At 39.4% G+C, this 22,947-nt stretch overlaps 2 protein-coding genes and 1 pseudogene across 2 annotated transcripts in view; 1 reads left to right on the top strand and 2 right to left on the bottom strand.

The window, feature by feature from the left end:
* Window positions 1-10,007, bottom strand: part of LOC128569226 (maestro heat-like repeat-containing protein family member 1) — a 75,094-nt gene extending 65,087 nt beyond the window's left edge. Inside the window, exon 1 of the mRNA XM_053567349.1 lies at window positions 9,954-10,007. The gene's annotated coding sequence lies outside the window, so the exon portion shown is untranslated. The remainder of the gene's footprint in view (window positions 1-9,953) is intronic.
* LOC128568574 (uncharacterized) lies at window positions 3,496-10,669 on the bottom strand (annotated as a pseudogene).
* On the top strand, window positions 10,570-20,185 carry THOC3 (THO complex subunit 3). Its single transcript, XM_053566711.1, has 6 exons — window positions 10,570-10,934; window positions 11,656-11,812; window positions 13,117-13,321; window positions 17,971-18,132; window positions 18,282-18,382; window positions 19,583-20,185. The coding sequence occupies exons 1-6, from the start codon at window positions 10,668-10,670 to the stop codon at window positions 19,744-19,746; spliced, it is 1,056 nt and encodes a 351-aa protein (XP_053422686.1). The 5' UTR covers window positions 10,570-10,667; the 3' UTR covers window positions 19,747-20,185.
* The last annotated feature ends 2,762 nt before the right edge of the window (window positions 20,186-22,947 follow it).

The following is a 22,947-nucleotide window of genomic DNA, read 5'->3' as shown; positions in this document are numbered from 1 at the left end:
ATATTTCAGATTGTATATGAAACCAGCACATTGTACCCCTTGATTGCACTAATGTACACAGCTATGATTTAATTTAAAAAAGGAAAGAAAAATAAATAAATAAAACTCAAAAAAAACTTTTAATGTAGTTCAATATATTATGCATTGTTCTATGGTGTCATGTCTAAATCTTATGTCATAAATATTTTTTCATGTTTTCTTCTGAATTCTTTTAATTTTGTATTTTATATGTAGATCTATGATCTATTTTGTGTAAATTTTTATATAAGATGTGAGGTTTATTTTGAAGGTCATTTTTGCCTAGTTCTTTCGATCCCATTTGTTAAAAGTAATGTATTGGATTGTTGTTTCAATTTTGCTGGAAACAAATAGCCACGTTTTAATGGAATTATTATTTCTGGATGTCTGTTCCTAGTGATCTATTTTTCTATCCCTTCACCAATACCATACTGTCTTACTGTAACTTTGTACTAAGTCCTAAAGTTAGCTAGTGTAATCCCTACATGTTCACTTTTCTTTTCAAAAATTCTTTTAGGTATTCTAGGTCCTTTGAATTTCTATGTAATTTTTTGTTAGATATCCTAGTTCCTTTTCCATTCCGTATAAATTTTAGAGTCATTTGGTCTACAGCTACAAGATACCTTTCTGGGATTTTAATTGGAATACACATTGTAGATTGATGTGGGGGAGAACTGACACGTTTACTATTTTGAGATTTCTATTCCATGAACACCATATGTATCTCCAATTTGGAGGGGGGGGGCGCTCTTTTTTTTTTTCCATTAGCAATTTGGAGTTTTCAACATACAAGTCTTGTTCATGTTTTGTTAGAATTACACCTAACCATTATTTTGTAGGTGCTATTATAAATGTGTGCGTGTGTGTGTGTTTGTTTTTTTGTTTTTTGAGACAGAGTCTCAAGCTGTGGCCCTGGGTAGAGTGCCATGACATCACAGCTCATAGCCACCTCTAATTCCTGGGCTCAAGCAATTCTCTTGCCTCAGCCTAGCAAGTAGCTGGGTCTACAGGCACCTGCCACAAGGCCCAGCTATTTTTTGACTGTAGTTGTCATTGTTGTTTGGCAGGCCTGGCCTGTTTTGAATCCGTCAGCTCTGGTGTTTGGGGCTGGTGCCTTAGCCTCTATAGCCACAGGCGCCAAGCCGTGCGTGTGTTTTAAAATTTTAGCTTCCTAAATTTCAGTTCCTAATATGTAGAATTTCAATTAACTTTTGTATTTTGAACCTTGTGTCCTGCAACCTTATGAAACTCACTCACTAGTAGCAGGAATATTTTTTGACATTCCTAGGGATTTTTTTTTCCATAGACCATTGTATTCTTTGTAAATGTGAGTGGTTTTTATGGTCAATTTGTATAACTTTAATTTCTTTTCTTTTTCCCAATTGCACTGGCAGTACTTCCAGTAAATGTTTTATAGTAGTAGAAGGAGGAGACAACTTTCACCATATTGGAATGCTTTTAGTCACTTTACAGGTGCAATTTATCAGTTTCAGGATAAGCTATTAGTAGTTTGCGAAGGTTTTTATCATTTTAGATGATGAATTTTGTCAATTGATTTTTCTGCATTACTTGATATGATTATATGTTTTTTCCTTTACATTGTTGTATGGTGAATTATACTGACTAGTTTTCAAATATTAAATTAGCCTTGTGTTATAGGGAGAAACTCTACCTGATCTTCCCTTTTTTAATATTGCTGTGTGCAGTTTGGTAATAGTTTCTTAATTATTTTTAAATCTTTGTTCGTGAACATTGATCTATACTGACCTGTAATCCCAGCATTTGGGAGGCTGAGGTGGGTTGATTGCCTGAGCTCCCAGGTTCAAGACCAGCCTGAGCCAACCTATGATAGACACCTAATAGGCACTAAAGCTAAGGTAGCCCAAGCTACAGATAGCCTATAAACTTCAATTCCAAATGTGGCAGAGACAAAGCACCAGTCTCCTGTTAGAAGGAAGAAATAATATGTTAAAAGGAAGAAATATGTTTTTCAGAGAATGCACTGCTATGAATAATAATGTTTTTTCTCTACAGAGAATAAAAGTCTTGAGAGATAAATTTTCCTTCTAGGAGGAGAGGAAACACAGCCACTAAGACTGAACCCAGGGTAATGGTGAGCAGCCTCTGGGACCAGGCATCCTGGACTCTGGCTGGTGGGGCCTGTCTGGGGACACAGGTTTCCTGGGACAAAGGAGGACTTGCTGTTCTTTGAATTCTAGTGTCCCCAGGGTGTCCGTCCCTTTCTCTGAATTGTGTGTTTCTGCTTAGAAAATTAGAGCCTTCAGAGTCTGCTGTGATACTTGTCACTTTGTTCAAGGTAGGAGGAGGTCCTATAATCATAGGAAGACCTAGCTTTGGTTGGACCCAGAGTCCCCCCTTGTGTTTACTTTCTTTCCATGTGCACAGTACAAGCCTCAGCTCCAACCCCCGTTCTGGGATTAGGCCTATAGTGGTATCTCCACAACTCAGCCAGATCTGGGGGAGGAGATACGAAGATGTAGGGGAGCCTTTAGTGCCTCTTGTCACCCTCCAACCTAGCAGATCCCACCATCAGTCCTAGGCCATATGCATCCCTCTGAGACTTACTGTTTTTCAACTCTAGCTGTTCAGCAGATAATACATACTTTAGTACAATTTTATGTTCATTTCCCACATAACCAGAGTGGGATTCAGCTTTAGTCCGTACAAGTCTCAGCTTTTATACTGTAAGTTTCATAGCATTGGAAGTCTGGAGTTTTCCCAGAAATTTTTGTAAATTTCCAGGGATTTACACTCTCAGACTCTACTTTATTGTCAACTCCAGCTTCTGTTTTTGTCTTGCATAAAGACACACACAGAATTCAGCTTTTCCTTTCAAACTTTCCCCAAAATACCAACTTTCAAAAGAAAGCTATTGTGATCAAGGTGGCCTTTATTGAAGATAATTTAAGAGTGGTAAAAAAGGAGAGAAGTGCCCATGGCAAATCTATTTTTTTACTTTTGTAATTGAGATGCTATTGGTTGTGTTGAGCATCAGTACAGACATTTCAATTTGTACGCCAATTCTTAACATAGGTACCCCAAATCTAAAAGGCCATTTATTGTAATTATTTTTAAACAGTATTCTAGAGACTTCCCAGAATAAAATTCGGAGGCAAATTTTCCTTAAGAGGATATCAAGTACCAGGATCTTCAAATGTTGATAAACTATTTGTTATGTAAGTCCCACCGATTCACAATGTATTACTGTATGTACTACATTCTCAGATTTTCAGTCTTTCACCACACATTAACAAAGTTATTAGGAAGACAGGAGTACCACAACCAAAGATGTTACAAAGTGTACACAATTCTGACAGGGAGAGCCATGATCACTGGAGTGATTTTCATTAGGAAATAATTATACTAAAAAACAACATGGGAATAGGAGTAATTTAAAATGTTCAAGACATTAAATACAGGACTGGGACTCCATATGGCCATTTAGTATGCTTTGTATTATAGGATATAAGAACTAACCCCTCACCTATGGAACGTTAAGCTGACTCCCAAGACAGTCAAAGCCTCCCATCATTCAACGTGCTATCCTATTTCTAGTTGTACCAAAAAATAAACAACCAGCAAATGATTTCACCTCTCTTAAAAAAAAAGCATTTACACTTAAAAAATGGGATGAGGTGGGATTCTCTCCTTCTTAAAAATGTTTCTAAAGATTCTGAAAGATTTTCATTTACAAAATAGTTTATAAAAATATTTCTCTGGATTGTACAAGGGAGACAGGGACCACTGATAAGACATGCTATATGATACTAATCAGACTTGGCTTCTTTCTCGCCTGCTTCACCAGAGGCTGGACTCTCCTCAGTTTTAGTTTCTCCATTTTCCGCAGGTAAATCTTCTTTAGTTTCTTGGTTAGCCACTTCGGCCTGCTTTCTCTTTGCTCCCCTCTTCCTTTTTGGTTGTACTTTTTTTGTCTGAGGATTTATCCTTTACTGCTGCTTTTCTTGGCTTCATTTCCACTTTTGCAGAAGCAGGTTTGGCTAACAACCAAGCCAATCTCCCCTTGGGCCCTTCCTTCCCTGCACCTTGGGCAGACCTGAACTTCCTCTTTAGCATCTTGGCAGCAGGCAGGGCGCATGCCAGGTGCCTGTGGCCCAAGGCCCACCCAGCACCTTCTGGAACTCCTGCTCACCTCCCCGCCACCCCACCCCCCGCCCCAAATGCGGAGACCGTGGCGGGGCAGTGGGAGAATGGGATGGAATTCGGCAAATCTATTTTTAAAAAAGTTCTTAAAAATAGTAGCAAAACACATTTAAAATATAACATCTGTGAAATTGTGATTTATGATAAGAAATATATATTTTTGGTCTTTGTCTCCAGTTCCCGGCATAGACCTCCTAAAACCATTGTAATTTCCTGAGCCATAGGGGATCTTTTGTTGTAATATTTGGTCTTTGACCCATATTTCTGACAGTTTCTAATTCTTTGGAGATTCCTGGGTGACAGGGATGTCTTTTGTTCTAATGAGGTGCGTTTTGGTGGGCTGGCTACCAGAAGGGCCCAGGTATGATTAGAAGCTTAAAACTTTTAGCCACATTTCCTCATCCTCTGGGAAGTGGAGAGAGACTAGAGATTTAGTTAGTAACAGATCATGTGTATGTGATGAAGCCTCCATAAAAATCCCTGAACTGCAGGGAGCTACCAGTTTGGTGAACACATCCACATGTGGGGAGGGTGGTGAACCCAAATCCACAGTGAAAAGCTTTTGTTCTTGGAAGTGTTCCATACTTTACCCTGTGTATCGCTTCATCTGACCATTTATCTGTATCATCGATCATATTCTTTTTTATAAAATGTACCAGTAAATGTAAATAACTGTTTCTGTGAGTTCTGTGAGCTGTTCTAGCATATTATTGAACCTGAGAGAGCATAGTGTGAACCCATATTTACAGCCAACTGGTCAGAAGTGTAACTGTATGCCCTTAACCTGTGGGGTCTGTGCTAACTCCAGTCAGTGTTACGGTCGAATTGTGGGTATCAAATTGGTTGGTGTCAGAGAATGTACCGTTGGGGAGAACCTACATCTCTATGCATCTGCTGTCAGAAGTGAAGTATTGAAAGTTTGTACAGGGAAGAGATCAAGATGGCCAACTAGATGCAGGTAGCATGTGCCTGCTCCATGAAGAAGAACCATAATGGTAAACACATACATTTCAAACAGGTCATCTAGGAGAGAAGGCTAAGATTCACCAGAGAAGTGATGGAAAACACAAAAAGTAAGTAAGGAGCAGGTTCAAGGTAGCTGCCCAGCCAGGGATGGCTGAAAGCCAGGAGAAGCTCCTAGCATCAGGGAAACAATAAGAGAGAAACCCCAAAGGCCACAAGAAAGAATAAAAATCATTTCTTTTGCAGCAACGTGAATGGAACTGGAGGCTGTTGTCTTGAGTGAAACAATTCAGATACAGACAAATACTGCATGTTCTCACTTAGCAGTGGGAACTAAATGATGGAACACATGGAAGCAGATTATGGAATGACAGATTATGGCAAACCTCTCTGCTAGTGATGGATTATGTGTATGTGGATGATGGGAGGTTACTTGGTGGGTACAATGTGCACTGCTCTAGTGCACCGAAGCACTCTGACTTTACCACAATACATCAATGTAACAAAGTATACTTGTGCCCTATAAGAGTGAATATAGAGAGGAAAAACAGTGGGTTTTCCCTTATTCACCATTGTAAACATTCTTTAGGCATATAGTTCAGTGGCATTAGGTATAATACAATCACATTGTGGTACAATCATTCCACCATCGTCTCTGGAACTCCTTTCATCTTACAAAAATAAAACTTTGCACCCATTAAACCAGCAGTCCCCAGGCTTTTTGGCCCCAGGGACTGGTTTCATGGAAGACAGTTTTTCCATGGACCAGGGGTGGGGTGAGCTGGGGGTGGGGGATTGATATGAGTCTGAAAGCAATGATTTATTACAGTCTCTGTGCAGTCAAACCTCTCTGCTAGTGACAATCTGTATTCCCAGCCAATCCCCAGCATCAGTGTCATTGACTCAGCTCCACGTCACCTCAGGCATTAGATTCTCATAAGCAGCATAAGCATAAGCAGCATGCAACCCAGATGAACCCTCATATGTGCAGCTTACAGCTTAGTGCTCTTAGAGAATCTGATGCTGCTGCCTATCTGACAGAAGGCAGAGCTCAGGCAGTGAGGCAAATGGTGGGAAATGGCTGTAAATACAGATGAAGCTTTGCTTTCTCACTGCTCACCTCCTGCTGTGCAGACCAGTTCCTAACAAGCCTACAGGTGCATGGCATCACACCTGGCTAATAATGTTAATAATTTTTTTGAAGATGGGGTCTTGCTATGTTATCCAAGCTGATCTCAAATTCCTGGCCTCAAGTGATCCTCCTGCCTTGGACTGCCAAAATGCTGGAATTACAGGCATGAGCCACCATACCCAGCCTCAATTCAGGTATGCCACACATGTGATTAAAGTCCATAATCAGTTGAGTTTAAGTACGGGAGATTATTTTATATAATCTAGGTGGGCCTTTAAAGCAGGACTTCAAGCTTCCCATTTGTGTGTAGCACCATGAGCCCATGCTCAGAAGTCAGCATGCTCTTTCTGAAGGCTTTCAGAAAGAATTTCAGACTTGGCTAGCTAGCCTCCACAGTTGTGTAAGATAATTCTTTTCAATAAATATCTTAATATATATCTCCTACTGGTTATGCTTCCCCAGTTGAACCCTGACTGATAAAGAGGTCACATGACTGTTTTCTTTTTTTTTTTTTGATATTGCAAATGATAGGTTTGTTTTTGCTGAATAATATGCATGCCTGTTTTCTTTTTACAACAGCAACTTCTCCAAAGCCCTCTTACCCCCAAATGACTTATATTTCACGATATCCCTCCTTTCTTACCTACTACTCTTCACTGTAGAATTTGTTCCCCTGCCTTCTGAACATTTTTCTCTACATGTCTTGTCATCTCTAGCATTACTATTTATGACTTGATTCTGCCTTGATTTTAAAGGTCTCCAGATTCTGTATAAAAAGAAATCCGTCAGAATTTGGGTTTAATCAACTTCTAAAGGAGAATTTTGGGGTGACACAAGGAACTATAAAAATGGTCCATCAACTGTATTCTTCAAAAATGTCAATGTTGTATTAGGCATATAAATGCTGGGGAACATTTATAGATTCAAGAAGACTGAGGAGACATGATCGCTAAATACAGTATGAGGTCCTAGACTGGATCCTGTACTGGAGGAAAAGAATGCTACAAAGGACATTCTGGCTAAATTGACACAAATAAAATATGATAGTATATTAGATAAAACTTCATATTATTGTTCAATATTTCAAAGTTGTAGCTATACTGAGGGTAGGAAACAGAATATCCTTGTTCTTAGGAAATACTCACTGAAATATTTAATATTTAGGGGCAAAAGATAATGATGTATGCAACTTACCATTGCCAAATGTTTAGATACAAGAGTAATAATCATATATAATGTATACATATACTTTATATATGTATTAGATGTACTATATATTATTATATAATGTATACATATATTTGTACAATACTTAAACAATATATATATACTTTATATATGTATTATATAAAGTATATACTTTATATATGTATTATATAAAGTATATATATTATATAATTATATAATATATATATAATTATATATTATAGTATATATATAAAGTATATATATATACATATTACATATGTATTACTCTTGTATCTAAACATTTGGCAATGGTAAGTTGCATACATCATTTGCCTTTTAGTCCTAAATATTAACTATTTCAGTGAGTATTTCCTAAGAACAAGGATTCTATTTCCTAACCCCAGTGTGTGTGTGTGTGTGTGTGTGTGTGTGTGTGTGTGTGTGTGTGTGTGTGTGTGTGTGTGTGTGTGTGTGGACAGAGAGAGAAAGAGAGAGAATGGAACAAAACACTAAAGCTGGGTGAATCTGGATCATACGAATAGCAGTGCTCTTTAGTATTCTTGCAACTTTTCTGTAAATTTGAATTTTTCAAAAGAAAACGTTTTAAAAAATGGCCTGTGATGTGGGCCATTCTCGCTGGGGTTAGATGGCATCTCAGGGTGGTTTTGATTTGCATTTCTCTAATAGATAGGGATGATGAACATTTTTTCATATGTTTGTTAGCCATTCGTCTGTCTTCTTTAGAGAAGGTTCTATTCATGTCTCTTGGCTATTTGTCTCTAAATGCCCACCAACTCAGGAATGAATTAACAAGCTGTGGTATATGTATAACATGGAATACTATTCAGCCATTAAAAAAAAATGGAGACTTTACATCCTTTATATTAACCTGGATGGAAGTGGAAGACATTATTCTTAGTAAAGCATCACAAGAATGGAGAAGCATGAATCCTATGTACTCAATTTTGATATGAGGACAATTAATGACAATTAAGGTCACGGTGGGGGTGGGGGAAGGGGAGAGCAGAGAGAGAAAGAAGGAGGGAGGGATGGGAAAAGGAAGAGCAAAGAGAGGGAAGGAGGGAGGGGGGTGGGGCCTTGGTGTGTGCCACACCTTTTGGGGGTAAGACACGATTGTAAGAGGGACTTTACCCAACAAATGCAATCATTGTAACCTGGCTTATTGTACCCTCAATGAATCCCCAACAATAAAAAAAAAAAAAGAAAGAAAGAAAGAAAGAAAATGGCCTATGACTCTGTTCTCCATTTTCCCAACTGACTTTGGTTTCACTGTTATCCCCAGATGTATGCTAATCCAACTTGAAAAGTTCTATGAGATTGAGTCTCAGGCAAGAGGCATGAGATATACTCATCATAAGTGAACTTCCAATATTTGTGTTTACAGAATATGGAAAAGGAACACAAGGGTAAGTAAAATAAAAATACACATGTAGAAATACATTAATACATAAATACAAAGAATCATATTTACTTTCAGATAATAAGTATCAGGGGGTAGATTTTGGTGTTAATAACGATTAAAGTCTAAGTTTTGCTCTTGGATATACCAGTCATGTGACCTGGAGTAGGACATTTTACCTTTTTCTTTTTCAGTTTCCTTATTTTGAACTGGGAGATACAAATTTTCAGTGTATGTAGGGAAAAAAATACATGCTAGCATATGAAGATTTCTGAAAAATAAGGATAAGGAAGAAAGCTAGACACAAAATAGTTTCCAACTCCAAGATTTTACTGAATTCACTGGTATTCTTGGGAGTCTGAAAAGAATCAAGAATCAAGAATCTCTATTTGCAATGGGTAGGGAAGAGAATTGGGGAAAGAAAGGATCTAATTTCTTAAGTTCTTTTTGAGAGCCACATGTTTTACATGTGGACTCATTTAGTATTTAAGACCTTATGTCACTTCCTTATACTGCTGTGCAGATTGTTAAAACATCTTCAAGGGTGTTTTGTTTTGACAATATCTATCCAAATAAAAAAGTGCAGATGTGCACAATGAAGTTTGTATAGGGATGGTCACTGCACTATTGTTCTAAAAGCAAATTAATTAATGGGGATCAGTTAAATATTCATATAATTAAAAACTATATTCATTAAGAAAGATAAAACATCTGCATATTCTGATAAATGATTTCTTATAGATTTATCATAGAAAGCAATTTATGTATGGAATGGTACCATTTTTGCAGGGTAGGGGGAGAAAGAAGGTTATGCACACACTTTTCTATCTCTGCAAACGTGCTTATTTACACTATGCCTGGAGGGCCAAATAAGATATTTAACAATATTTTTTCAGAAGGGGAGTTTAGGGACACAAAATAGAGGGAAACTTTTCACTCTATACCCTTTGTACTGTTTATATTTGTTGCCAAGTGCACATGTTAAAAAACAAAAGATTCATTTCTTAACAAATTTGCTACCGCCTCCTCACCACAGGACACCTCCCACACCTCACATCTCTTCTTCAGGGTCCTGGCTGGCTTAGATGGATCACCACGATTTTCTTCTCCAGCAAGAGTCTTCTGGGTGCCTGGTTTAAGAGAGATGTGAGAGGTAGGGCATAGGTGGTGGTGGAAGGAACAAACAGGTGGACATTTACTTTAAATTCTCTATCTTTTATGTTTCTTTTTGCATTTACAATTATGTACATGTCATATCTTTTAAAAACAAATAATTTTTTTTATTTTAAAAATCTCCAGTCCTCTCCTCTACACCCCACCCACCTCTAGCCTAGCCCTTTTCGTGGAACAAGCCCACGGTGGTCCGCATCAGCTAGCAGTCAGGACTTGAAGCTTTATGAATGGGCTAAGGAGGGGAGCGGGCAACCTTAGAAGAAAGGTATTTTAGTGATAGGTAGCCTGATGAGAAGATTAGTATTGGTTCCTTTACTCAATTAAACTGGATAGAATACCAAGGAGTAGGTATGGGAGGAATAAGGACACTAAAATACAGTAATCTTTAAGCGTAAAGGAAAATGGTTAGCGTTTGAAAGTACAGGGCAAAGGCGCGGGCGGTGCATGCCGGGATTTGCAGTCTCTTCCGGGGCGGGCCGCTGTGCAGCTGCGCAGGGGGCGGCGGCTTCGTCGCGCGCATGCGTTTGGCGGCGGCGCCAGGCCTGACGGTCCCTAGGTGGCTGCGGCCGCGTATGCGTCTGGGGACCTAGCATGGCGGTGCCCACGGCGGCCATGGGGCCTTCGGCGCTGGGCCAGAGCGGTCCCGGCTCGATGGCCCCTTGGTGCTCAGTGAGCAGCGGCCCGTCGCGCTACGTGCTCGGGATGCAGGAACTGTTCCGGGGCCACAGCAAGACGCGCGAGTTCCCGGCACATAGCGCCAAGGTACACTCTGTGGCCTGGAGCTGCGACGGGCGTCGCTTAGCCTCAGGGTCCTTCGACAAGACGGCCAGCGTCTTCCTGCTGGAGAAGGACCGATTGGTGAGCTGCCGGGGCCTGTTCCAGACCAAAGAAAGGGGCTGTGGTGAAGCTAGGTATGGGGTTGAGGGAGAAGGGAGTGGGTGGACTGAGAGGGTACAAGGAGAGCCGGATTGAGGGGAGGGGCGGGGGAAGGAGGAAGTGTGGAGATGACCCGGGAGCATGACAGGGTGTGTGGGCGGACCAGGAGGAGTGTACTGGCTGGGGTCGTTGAGAGATGAGGAGAGAAAGACTGGAGATGTATAGGAAGTGTTGCAGTGAGGTGTGGGGATGGGGATGAGGGAGGTGAGGAGGACGGATGGGACTGGTGTAGTGGGTGGGAAGAAAGAAACGGTGTGTTGGTGAGGAGTGCCTAGGGACTGTTGTGTTGGGGGGCCTTGTGGTGGTGAGTCGGGCCCTTTGGAAGTGATAGGACGTCCTGTGGGAATGAGCAGGTGGGCTGGGACTTTGGTGGTAGAGTAAAGGTGGAAAACCAGAAAGGCCAGGGAGGACAAAAGAGTAAGTGCACTGGTGTGGAAGCTCAGAATGGTTCAGGGTCACTAGGGAGGAGATTGGGGGGATATTGGGAAAAGTTTTTTTGGAGAAAGGACTTGGAAGGACTGGATTCTTTTTAATTATCCAGATCTTTGTTGGTCCTTAGATGCCTTGTTTTGAATAAAGTTAAAAAGTTAAATGTGAAGGCAGGTACATCTGTGTGAAGTGACATTTGGACTTTGTTTTTCAGGTCAAAGAAAACAATTATCGCGGACATGGGGATAGTGTGGACCAGCTTTGTTGGCATCCGAGCAATCCTGACCTTTTTGTCACTGCATCTGGAGATAAAACCATTCGCATCTGGGATGTGAGGACTACCAAATGCATTGCCACTGTGAACACTAAAGGTGACTGTTGAGAGAGAGGGCAGTGGGAAGATAAGCTACTCTTATTCATTCAACAACCATTTGTTGAATATCTTCTCTGTTCCCTGTCTCCACAAAAAACTTAAAAATTTGCCAAGTGCAGAGTTGTGTGCCTGTAGTCCAGCGGTTCTCAAACTGTGGCCGCGACCCACAGGAACTGTAGTAAAGGGTTTTGGCATTAGGAGGGTTGAGAAACTACTGCTATAGTCCCAGCTACTTGGGATAGTCTAAGGCAGAAGGATCGCTTGAACTCAGGAGTTGGAGGTTGTAGTTAACTATGTGCCACTGCACTCCAGCCTGGGTAGCAGAGCAAGACCCTGTCTCAAAAATAAATAAATAAATAAATGAAATAAAAGGCTAAAGTTTCACTGGTCTTGGTAATCTAGGAGAAAATGACCAGAAAGTTGTGCAGTACATTTATAGGCTGTGTTCTTACCAGGTATTATTTTATGAATCTTGAGGCCATGGTTTATGTGCCATTAGAAAAGAAAATAGCCACATAACCATGATACATGAACATCTTGAAATGCATCCTGATACATTTTAAATTGTGTCATAGATGCTAAAATGTCAAAAAATAATCATTTTAAGACTATAAAGTTGATGAAATTTTTATTGATGTGTTCCATGTGGACCACTGGACTTTGTTGACAAGACTTGTACCTGGAGGCAGAATGGTGTAGTGCTTTTGCCAAGTTTAAAACTGGTGATGCATAAGTGATTTAGGTGATACATAGGTGAACATTAAAAACCAGTTATGTATGCACATACTTTAATGTCTACTGGCAGAAAAGAACTAGCTCATAGAATTTATTGTTAAATTGAAACTAAATTTAAGTAAATTTTTTGAATCATTTTTAGAACTTGAATAAAGAAGTATAGGTGTTACATGGATAGGATGAAAATTGTGAAGGTGTCTCAGAAATGATTAAAATTTGAGAAATGCTAGTGTCAGAGAGAATAAGGGACTTTCAGATCGAATTTGGGTTTAATGGGTAAGTGACTTCATAGCTTTGACTCTTTGGCTGATCTTATCTTCCGTATCTTAATCTGGGGATAATAAAGGGTACTTTAGAGAAGTATTGTAAGGACCAGATGGGGAAATTTGTAGACGAATGCACTGGACTTATAGTTGATAATGCATAAGTGATAATTCTCGTTCATTGATTAGGTACTTTATGAACGAGCTCTGAAGATAGCTCTGGTGTTCTTTCTAGGATAGCAAAATAAACTCTGGAAGATTATGAGCAAACAGATTATCTTGCTGATTGTATCTGGGTTCCCAGGAGAGAACATTAATATCTGCTGGAGTCCTGATGGGCAGACCATTGCTGTAGGCAACAAGGATGATGTGGTGACCTTTATTGATGCCAAGACACACCGTTCCAAAGCAGAAGAGCAGTTCAAGTTTGAAGTTAATGAAATTTCCTGGAACAATGACAATAACATGTTCTTCCTGACAAATGGCAACGGTTGTATCAACATCCTCAGGTGAGGGGATTTTACCTTAGGGGATTATATATCTTTGCACTGGGTGCTGTGATGGATACAGAGGAGCTTAAAAGGTAAATAGTAATAAAGAATCCTTAAACACATTTGACTTCATAAGGACTTCTCGGGGATTGATGGTATGCTTCCCATTTAACAAATGAGGATCTGAGGTTGAAAGTAAGTCATTAGTCAGCTGGTGGGCACTAGAACAGGATGCACCTTGAAGCATGGCTAATTTGTACCCTTCAAAGTTTTAAATATCACTTTGCTTTCAGGAAAGCCATCCCCAACCCCTGTCCTCCCCAGATTAGAGTTAGGTTAGAGGTTTATTTTATGTCCTTCATTGGAAGTACTTTTCATTCTGCGTTGTTCTTGCATGTTTACTCGCTTATGTCTTCGATTAGACTGTGGTTGCCTCTTTACTGTTGAATCCCTAATGTCTAGCCTAGTACCTGGTACACTTAGTAGGATCTCAAATATTTCTTCTCTAAATAAATGAAATTATAGAATTGAAATTCAGGTCTGTTCAATTCTATCTACTACTACAGATGAGCAGTGCAAAACAGAGTTTGATAGGTTATGTGATAGAAAGGCCAGGAGTTGGCAAAGAATTCCAAGGAAAGAGCATATCATATTGACTGGGGGTTGAAGGAGGGAGCTTCTGAACTTGATCTTGAAAGAGAATTTTAAAAGTCAGCAAAAGGGGACTACACAATTGGCAAAACAGGTATTGAGTAAGCATGACTTACTTGGAGAGTAGTTAGGTCAGAGAGTTGGGGAGTGGCAGAAAATAGGGAATATGAAGAGAGGGCATGATAATGGGAAGGTAAAGTCAAAATGTAATTTTGGACAAATTATAAAAGGCCTTGAGTTTTATGCTTACTATTTTGGATTTTATTTTGTAGACTGGGGGGATTCTGTAACTTAAAAAAAGTTTATTATAAAACAGATTGACAACTGCATAAAACAAATGTGTAGCTTTATGAACTGTGATATGCTTAACACTTGTGAAACCCTATAGATTTGAGAAATAGTTCTTTTCTAGCCATCCCAGAAGTACATCCATGTATTTTGTCCTAATCACAACTCATTCCCTCAAAAATAAACACTATCTTGACTTTTATGTTTCTTCATAGTTTTATCTGCCAGTGTGCATCCCTGGATAGTCTAGTTTTATTCACTTAAAAAAAAATTGATAGGTTTTTTAAGTCTGTTAAATTACTAAAAGAAAGGGATGGAAACCTGCTAGTCTGTTGAAAAACCATACTGTTAACCAGTGGAGATTCTCCTAGTCTGAAATTTGCTGATTCCTTGTGCTTATTTACTTGTTGGAATACTTTATAGAGGAACTTCCTCTCATCTATTTGGTTGTCCAGTAGTATAGTACATCTAGGGAATGCAGGATAAATTCTTGGTTCTTTGTGTTTACGTAATGAATTAGTTCTCTATCACCTCCAATGATAAGGGTTTTTTTAGGGGTCATTATGGACCCATGTATTAAAACATAGATGATGTGTTCCAATCTGTTGTAGTTGTCATACTTATCGAAGCACAGATCACCATTTTTTTGGTCAATGAGAGCCTCTTCACATTGATTCCTGAGCCCTTTATTTTTTACTTCAGTTTAGTATGAGGGTACAGATGATTAAGTTACATTGTTTGCTTTTGTTAGGTAAAGTTCAAGTTGTAGTTGTGCCTCTCACCCAGGGGGTGTGTCATATACCCTTACAGTGTGGCTGTTAGGTGAGAGCACACAAATCCCCTTCCCTCCTCCCCAGCACCTCCCTCGTCTTCCCTGCCCCCAACTTGAATCTAATTGTGTTTTTTTCTTGTATGATTGTATATTTGTTTGTCTACTGGTTTCATATTAATATTAAGTACATTGGATACATGCTTTTTCATTTTTGTGATACTTTGCTAAGTAGCATGTTCTCCAACTACATCAGGTTAAAACAAAAGATATTAAAGTCTCCATCTGTTTTTATGGCTGAATAGTATTCCATAGTATACATATACTACAGTGTATTAATTCATTCATGAATTGATGAACACTTGGATTGAGTCCACATCTTGGTGATTGTGAATCGAGCTGCAATAAAAATTCTAGTGCATATGTCCTTGTGGTTTTGGAATTGCGAGATCAACTGAAAGATCTACTTTGAATTCTTTGAAAATTCTCCATACTTCTTTCCAAAGAGTCTGTATTAGTTTGCAGTCCCACCCACAATGTAAAAGTGTTCCCTTTTCTCCACACTCTTGCCAGCATCTGCAGCTTTGGGATTTTTTAATATAGGCTATTCTCACTGGGGTTAGGTGATAGATCTCTCAGGGTGGTTTTGATTTGCATTTCTCTGATAATTAGGGATGGTGAACATTTTTTCATGTGTTTGTTGCTTGAGCCCTTTTTTTTTTTTTTACATAATCCTAGTAGTCTTCTGTTTCTTGCTCTCTAGTACGATAAGATGTTCTAAGTTTATTTTGTACATTTCCTTCCCAGACCTTTATTCGGAAAATTATCCAAGAAGCCTAGGAAATGATATTGAAACTAGGAATGTCCATTGCTACTGGGTTGTTCATTGTTTCTAGGTATTTCCAGTAGACAGCTAGGAAATATCTGTTTATATATATTTTTTTGTTGTTGTTGGGGATTCATTGAGGGTACAGTAAACCAGATTACATTGATTGCATTTGTTAGGCAAAGTCCCTCTTGCAATCGTGTCTTGCCCCCAAAAGGTGTGGCACACACCAAGGCCCCCACCCACCTCCCTCCTCCCCTCTCTCTGCTCTTCCTTTCTATACTCCTCCCTCCTTTCTCTCTCTGCTCTCCCCTTCCCCCACCCCCGGAAATAAATGTTTATATTTTTAAAGGTAAAATACCTTGAAAATTCATACTGATACCTTCCTGTTAAAATTCAGGGCTGTAGGTATTTTACTAAACCTCTTCTATATTACAAATATATCTCTTACCTTACAAACTGAGTATTCTAGTTCTCAAGGTTACAGTGGGTCACAGAATTCTAATATCCCATGGTTACTTACTACCTTTATCCCATCTTAAACATGTAAATGTTCCAGAATGACAATACTGCTTCATTACCATCAATGTGTACTTAAGACAGAAAAAAGTTTTGCTTTTTGCATATGCTTTCTCATTCTTCCCCCATTAAAAAAAAGTAGTACCATACTATTAAAAAATAGTACTATACTAGGTCAGACAATTAAGTTTGCAAACTCATCCTAGAAAAAGTGCTACATACCTCATTTAATAATCCTAATGGGATAGGTAAAATACATTACCTCATTTTGCAGAGAACACCACTGAGGCACAGAGAGGTTGCAAGTCAGTAGGTGGCGGAGCAGGTTGACTTAAGAGCAAGTCACTGAGCAGAAGAATATCACTGCATCATTAGACCATGGAATTACATAAAAGACTCACAGTGCTCACCACAGTATCACTGTGGTCGCCTTTGAAGTACTCCCCTTGGGAAGCTATGCACTGATATCAGCACCTAGTTCACTCTTCAAAGCAATTTTGGAACTCTTTATCTGGGATGACCAGCAGAGCTGTTGTCTGACAGTTACATTCAGAAACTCTTTCTAGAGGAAGTACTTTGAAGGGTGGACTGGGTGCTGGTGGCAGTGTACAGCTTTCCAAGGGGAGTAGTTTGAAGGTGATCCTAGTGATATTTAGCAATGAGGTATGCAGCACTTTTTCTAGGACGAGTTTCCGAACTTAATTGTCAACTTTATATATTGTCAGAGTGTGTAGCTATTACATATTATACCCTCCCTTTAAACCATACATAGTTTCTACAAGAAACTATATATTTAATGTTCATCACTAGTCCTTTTGCTCATAAGTCTAGTCATTTTTGTTGCCGGATCTCTGGTTACAATTCCTCAGGAAGGGTTTGTTACATTATTACCAGAGTTCTTATTATAACTTACTTATATACTTAACAAAACTTACAGATACTTTATTGTGCTTCTAGTTGTATTTTTACATTTGATATTCAGCTTTGCTGCATGTAAAAATCTTTGATACTTTCTTGCTTGTGTATCTTTTATTTTTTTTGTGAGACAGAGTCTCACTTTGTTGGTAGAGTGCTGTGACATCATAGCTCACATCAATCTTAAACGCCTGGGTTTAAGCTATTCTCTTGCCTCAGCCTCCCAAGTAGCTGGGACTTCAGGTGCCCACCATAGCATCAAGCTATTTTTAGAGACGGGGGTCTTGCTCTGGCTCAGGCTGGTCTCAAACCTGTGAGCTCAGGCAATCCACCCACCTTGGCCTCCCAAGTGCTGGGATTACAGGCATTACCCACCACACCCCGTCCTTGCTTGTGTATCTTAAATAGAGTACTCCATTTGTTTTGGGCGTAAAACATCACTGTCAAAGAGTCTCATGATAATAGAATTTTCTTTTTAAAGAAAATTCTGTGTCTTGATGTTGGTCTGAATTTATATTCTCAGGTATGTGTTGCGCTTTTTCAATATGTAGTTTGAAACTCTTTATTTCAGGAAAACTGTCTTGAATTACAATTTTTGATATCGTTCTATTGTCTGTCTTGATTTCTTCTTCCCTGTCTTCTGTTGTTGTCAAGCATCACAGTTGTCTTCCACAGTCTGATTGCTGTCTTGTTTCTTAGCTACCCAGAACTGAAGCCTGTGCAGTCCATCAATGCCCATCCTTCTAACTGCATCTGTATCAAGTTTGACCCCATGGGGAAATACTTTGCTACAGGAAGTGCGGATGCTTTGGTCAGCCTTTGGGATGTGGACGAGTTAGTATGTGTTCGGTGCTTTTCTAGGTAAGTGATCTGCCTAGCACTTTCCTTGTTAGGTAAATTAATTTTATTTTATCCTGGATAATTGGATAATTACCTTGTTAGGTAAATTAATTTTATTTTATCCTTCCTCTTATTGGATAATTTTAATGTCTCCTGTTCACTCCATATAGGCTGGATTGGCCTGTGAGGACACTCAGTTTTAGCCATGATGGGAAGATGCTGGCATCAGCATCAGAAGATCATTTTATTGATATCGCTGAAGTAGACACAGGTAACTTAATGAGAATCTTCTGTTTTTTACCTATGGTCAACAGGACTTACCTTGTCATGTATTTTCATCTCTGCACATTACTACTTCACCAGCCATATTGTAATGAATTTGTTTTCTTAAGGCAAGTTAGTTTATATAATATTATGACCATTACTGTCAGGTAATGAGAGGTCAAAGACTTAGGAAAGAAACAGGCAGGACTGAAGGAAAGTGATTTAGGAAACTGTTTCACATTCTGTTAACTTTTAATTCTTCTACTATAATAAAATTTGTAAAATATAGAGGAGAAAGAGAACAGCATTGCCTGCGGTCCCACCATCTATATACAGCCTTTTTGAATGTTGTGGTATATTTTGTTTTATTTTTTACCTGTGTATGAACTTGAAAAAAACAATTTTTATAATTTAAGAAATTATCAGAGTTTTACTTTAAAAAACAGGAGTTGAAAATAAAAATTCAGAGAGTATTCCTTTTACAAAAGAATTTCCTCAGCTTTATTTTTTAATGTAGCTTTATTGTTTTTGGAAATATGTGATATTCTATTAAGAATAACAATGTAGAAAACTTCCTAGAAGAAAGTAAAAAACTTCAAATTCTACTGTTTTTCTTTTCTTTCTTTCTTTCTTTTTTTTTTTTTGTAGAGACAGAGTCTCACTTTATCACCCTTGGTAGAGCACTGTGGTGTCACAGCTCACAGCAACCTCCGATTCCTGGGCTTAGGTGATTCTCTTGCCTCAGCCTCCCGAGTAGCTGGGACTACAGGCACCCACCACAACACCCGACTATTTTTCTGTTGCAGTTTGGCTGGGGCTGGGTTTGAACCCGCCACCCTCAGTGTATGGGGCCGGTGCCCTACCCATTGAGCCACAGGCGCCACCCAAATTCCTCTATTTAAAGAATGCCTCCGTTGATAAGATTGCAGAGAGCACTGTGCAGCCATCTAGCCATGCAAGTCCCTTATGTAAGTCCATGGTCCCACAATGCAGTGATATGCTCCTGCTCAGGAATTTGCTCTTAAGTTAAGCTACCGACTAACTTGCAGCTTCTCTGTGCCTCAGTGATGTTCTCTATAAAATGAGGTAATTTATCTTACCTGTCTTTTTAGGATAATTAAATGGATTAAATGAGTTATTATAGGTAAGTACTTAGAATATGCCCAAATTAAGGTGTTGATTTGTTTCTCTATGTTGACTTCTATAGGAGACAAGCTATGGGAGGTGCAGTGTGAGTCTCCGACCTTCACTGTGGCTTGGCACCCCAAAAGGCCTCTGCTGGCATTTGCCTGTGATGACAAAGATGGCAAATATGACAGCAGTCGGGAAGCCGGAACTGTGAAACTGTTTGGACTTCCTAATGATTCTTGAGATGAGTTCATAGGGAGAGGAGGCCCTGGCAGAGGACTTTCTTTGTGCATTTCATTTAGTCTGTTCTCTTAGAGTTGGTGGTCACCGTGAACATGTAAATTGATAAAGATTGTAAAAGTCTTTTGTTAACCTGTCCATTCCAGTGGCTTTCCTTATTTGTGTTAGCTATTTCCATTCTTCCCTTTCCAGCATCAGTTAGCTAATGAGCACTCTACAGGATGAGTAATGACCCCGACATACTTGTCCTCGGGACTGCCTGTTTTCTCCACTTTGGGGTATATGGTGGGTTTTGTTGAGCTTGATACTACTTGGACAGTACCTTGTTTAGAGGAAGCGCTTAAAGCAGGGTGGGATGGGGATGGAGGGGTTTTTCATAACTAAAAAAGAAATATATAATTTTGAGAATTGAGCATTTAATAAAACTGTCCTTTTAATTATGAGACTTCTAAGACACTTAGAATTATGGTACTATTGTGTTCTTATATTGATTGCACTTTGTGTTTTTTTTAAATCTTTTTTAAAAAACATTTAAATAGAGTTAAATGTTATAATTCTGTTGTTTAACATCATACCTAAAAACACTGTGAAATGTGGGGACAAAGTTTAAAGTACGTGGGCTAGAGCAATCCTGAAAAGTCATCAGATGTTTATATGAATGTGTATGTATATGCCTGGCCTTATTCTACAAAGGAGTTGTAGACAACTTTATGGCAAATATTGGGAAAAGTAGTCAAAGATAAATAAGAAATGCAAAATCAGAATAAGACAGATACAAATTAGAAAGTCAACACTGGGGAAATTAAATTGAAATGTGTAAAGAATAATGGCTAATTGAATGATTGAACTACAATTTTGGCTCGAGGTCCCTGTTGGCAAAGTGAAGTGGGGGATAAGTCAGTTGATTCTTATTAAATAGAAAAACACCTGCCAGTTCCTCATGGAAAGCAAAGCGTATTTAGTTCTTACCTTAAAAAAATGGCTTATATAGAGGGTTGTTACCTATAAGAAAACAAAATAGAAATATACATTAGTAAGTTGTAGAAAATTTTGGGTAAAGGCAAGCAAAAAGAAAAGTCATATTTCTAGGATCAAGTAATACATTTTGATGTATATCCGTCCAGAAGTTTTTCTATGCCTGTATTTATGTATAAAAACATGTTTTATCTTCATAAAAATCTTGAGGGGTAGACCAATCAAGTATGACAAGATAAATTAGGCGAGGTGCCCAGTACCATGTTGGGAAATATAAACACTCAGCAAGTCTTAATAGACATTTTTAGTTACTGGGCATTCCTTAAATGTCTGGTACTGTAATAAGAAATTTACATCAGCTGTTACTCAGTTTTTGCAACAGCTTTTTGATGTGGGTGTTATCAACACTTTACTACCTCTGGGAGTTTAACTTAGTGTTACTCATCAAGTGACCGTTTTCAGACTGAGGTTTGCTTGAAAGCCTTTGGTTTGTTTTGCAGTGGGCTACTCTGTTTCTGCAAATGTTGCCATTCCCACTTCACAGATGAGTAGACCTTGATTCTTGAGAAGTCCACTGTTGGTTCAGGTCAGTGAGTGATTCATTGAGCTGTGTCTTCAGGCCCCCATGCCTTTTTCTCACTTCTCCTGCAGAACGGTCTTTTCAGTGCACACTGACTTGCTGTGTCATTGTGACAGAAGATCAGTATTGTTCATGCCACTGGAGTAAACTTTAATGCATTCTTTCTTTTTGTAATGATCTTTCATTCCTGTGGTCTCTTTTGTGTTAATATGTATTCCTCTGGGCAGTGGAGCCAGGTGCTAAGGGTATGGGTTAGCTCTTAATTTTTTTTTTTTTTGAGATAGAGTTTCACTTTGTTGCCCTCGGTAGAGTGATGCGGCGCCCCACCCACTGAGCCACAGGCGCCGTCCAGTTAGGTGTTAATATTTGATTGAGTCCCTCTTCTGACCACGTGAATTTTTTTCTCCTTTGAGTTTATGTAAAGTAGTGATCCACACTGCATGCCACTTAAACAAATGAGATTTTTTGCTTTTAACTAGTGGAATGCTTGTAGCAAAAGGAAGACACATCTGTGAGGAAAGAACTCCAGCTTGTGGCAGTTTTTTAGGCAGCTGTTAAGGTCTTGATGACACTGTATCTGTGCCTTTGGTTTGAAGTCCTGGAGGAGCTCAAAGGTAGGTCCATTCTGGAAAATGACATAAAGTGTCCTGGGGCTCCTTTAGTTTGAGAACATTTTGTGGTTCTGCAGAGCTGGAAGGATGACATTCGGAGTCATAGTGGCCATTTGTTACTCTGTCAGCCCAGGCATTTCCCATAGTTGCTACTGCACACTAGGAAGCCAGAGTGAGCTTCATTTTAGTTGTCGGGGAAAGTCTGGGATTTGCTGTACCAATGACCCATTGCCATGTTGATTAACAAATCAGGCTAAAAAATGCTAGAAGATTATAGTATTAATATTATGTTTTTACTGAGATTCTGGTATCTCTATGGGATGAGGTCCAGGTAGGATGAGCTTTGCCAAATGTTAAGCTTGTGAGCAATGGATGGGTGTGCCTTGTGAGTTATCCCCCCACCTAAACCTGTATGGGAAGAGGCTATGCACCTGGGGTCTTGGTGAAGGGCCACGTGTGGGGATTGGGAGGCTAGTCCAGAGACAGGTAGATGCAAGGAACAGGCTACACCCAGAGTAGGCTTGGCTCCTAAGCAGAAGACTGAGGTGTGGTGTATCAGGGGAGTCAGAGGCCAGCCCTGGCAGATGCCACAAAAGTATGTGTGTGTGTGCGTCCACATGGGTGAGGAGCTGATTGAGGTGTGATGTGACATACAGGTGGGCTCAGTTTAGAGTGGCTACGAAGGTCCAGCATGGTGGTTCACACCTGTAATCCTAGCACTCTGGGAGGCCAAAGCTGGTGGATTGCTTGAGTTCAGGAATTCAAGATTAGCCTGAGCAAGAGCCAGACCCCATCTCTAGTAAAAATAGAAAAACTAGCTGGCTGTTATGGGGGCACTTATAGTTCTAGCTATTTGGGAGTCTAAGGCTAGAGAATCACTTGAGCCCAAGAATTTGAGGTTGCTGTGAGCTATGACACCACAGCATCCACTCAGGGTGGCAGAGTGAGACTGTCATAAAAAAAAAGAAAAATAGATACATCCTTGAACTCTTTCTTGTTTCAAGGATATATTCTCCTTAAAAGGCTTTTAGTCGCCAA

The sequence above is a fragment of the Nycticebus coucang genome, chromosome 17, assembly GCF_027406575.1.
Source record: "Nycticebus coucang isolate mNycCou1 chromosome 17, mNycCou1.pri, whole genome shotgun sequence".
NCBI classification, from domain to species: domain Eukaryota; kingdom Metazoa; phylum Chordata; class Mammalia; order Primates; family Lorisidae; genus Nycticebus; species Nycticebus coucang.
Note: the sequence above shows the minus strand (reverse complement) of the source record. Positions and strands in the feature narration are given on the sequence as shown.

Coding starts and splice junctions, on each gene's coding strand:
- THOC3 (XM_053566711.1), top strand. CDS start 10,668: ATGGCGGTGCCCACGGCGGCCATGGGGCCTTCGGCGCTGGGCCAGAGC. Junction 10,935..11,655: donor TGCTGGAGAAGGACCGATTG/GTGAGCTGCCGG, acceptor TTTGTTTTTCAG/GTCAAAGAAAACAATTATCG. Junction 18,383..19,582: donor TATCGCTGAAGTAGACACAG/GTAACTTAATGA, acceptor TGACTTCTATAG/GAGACAAGCTATGGGAGGTG.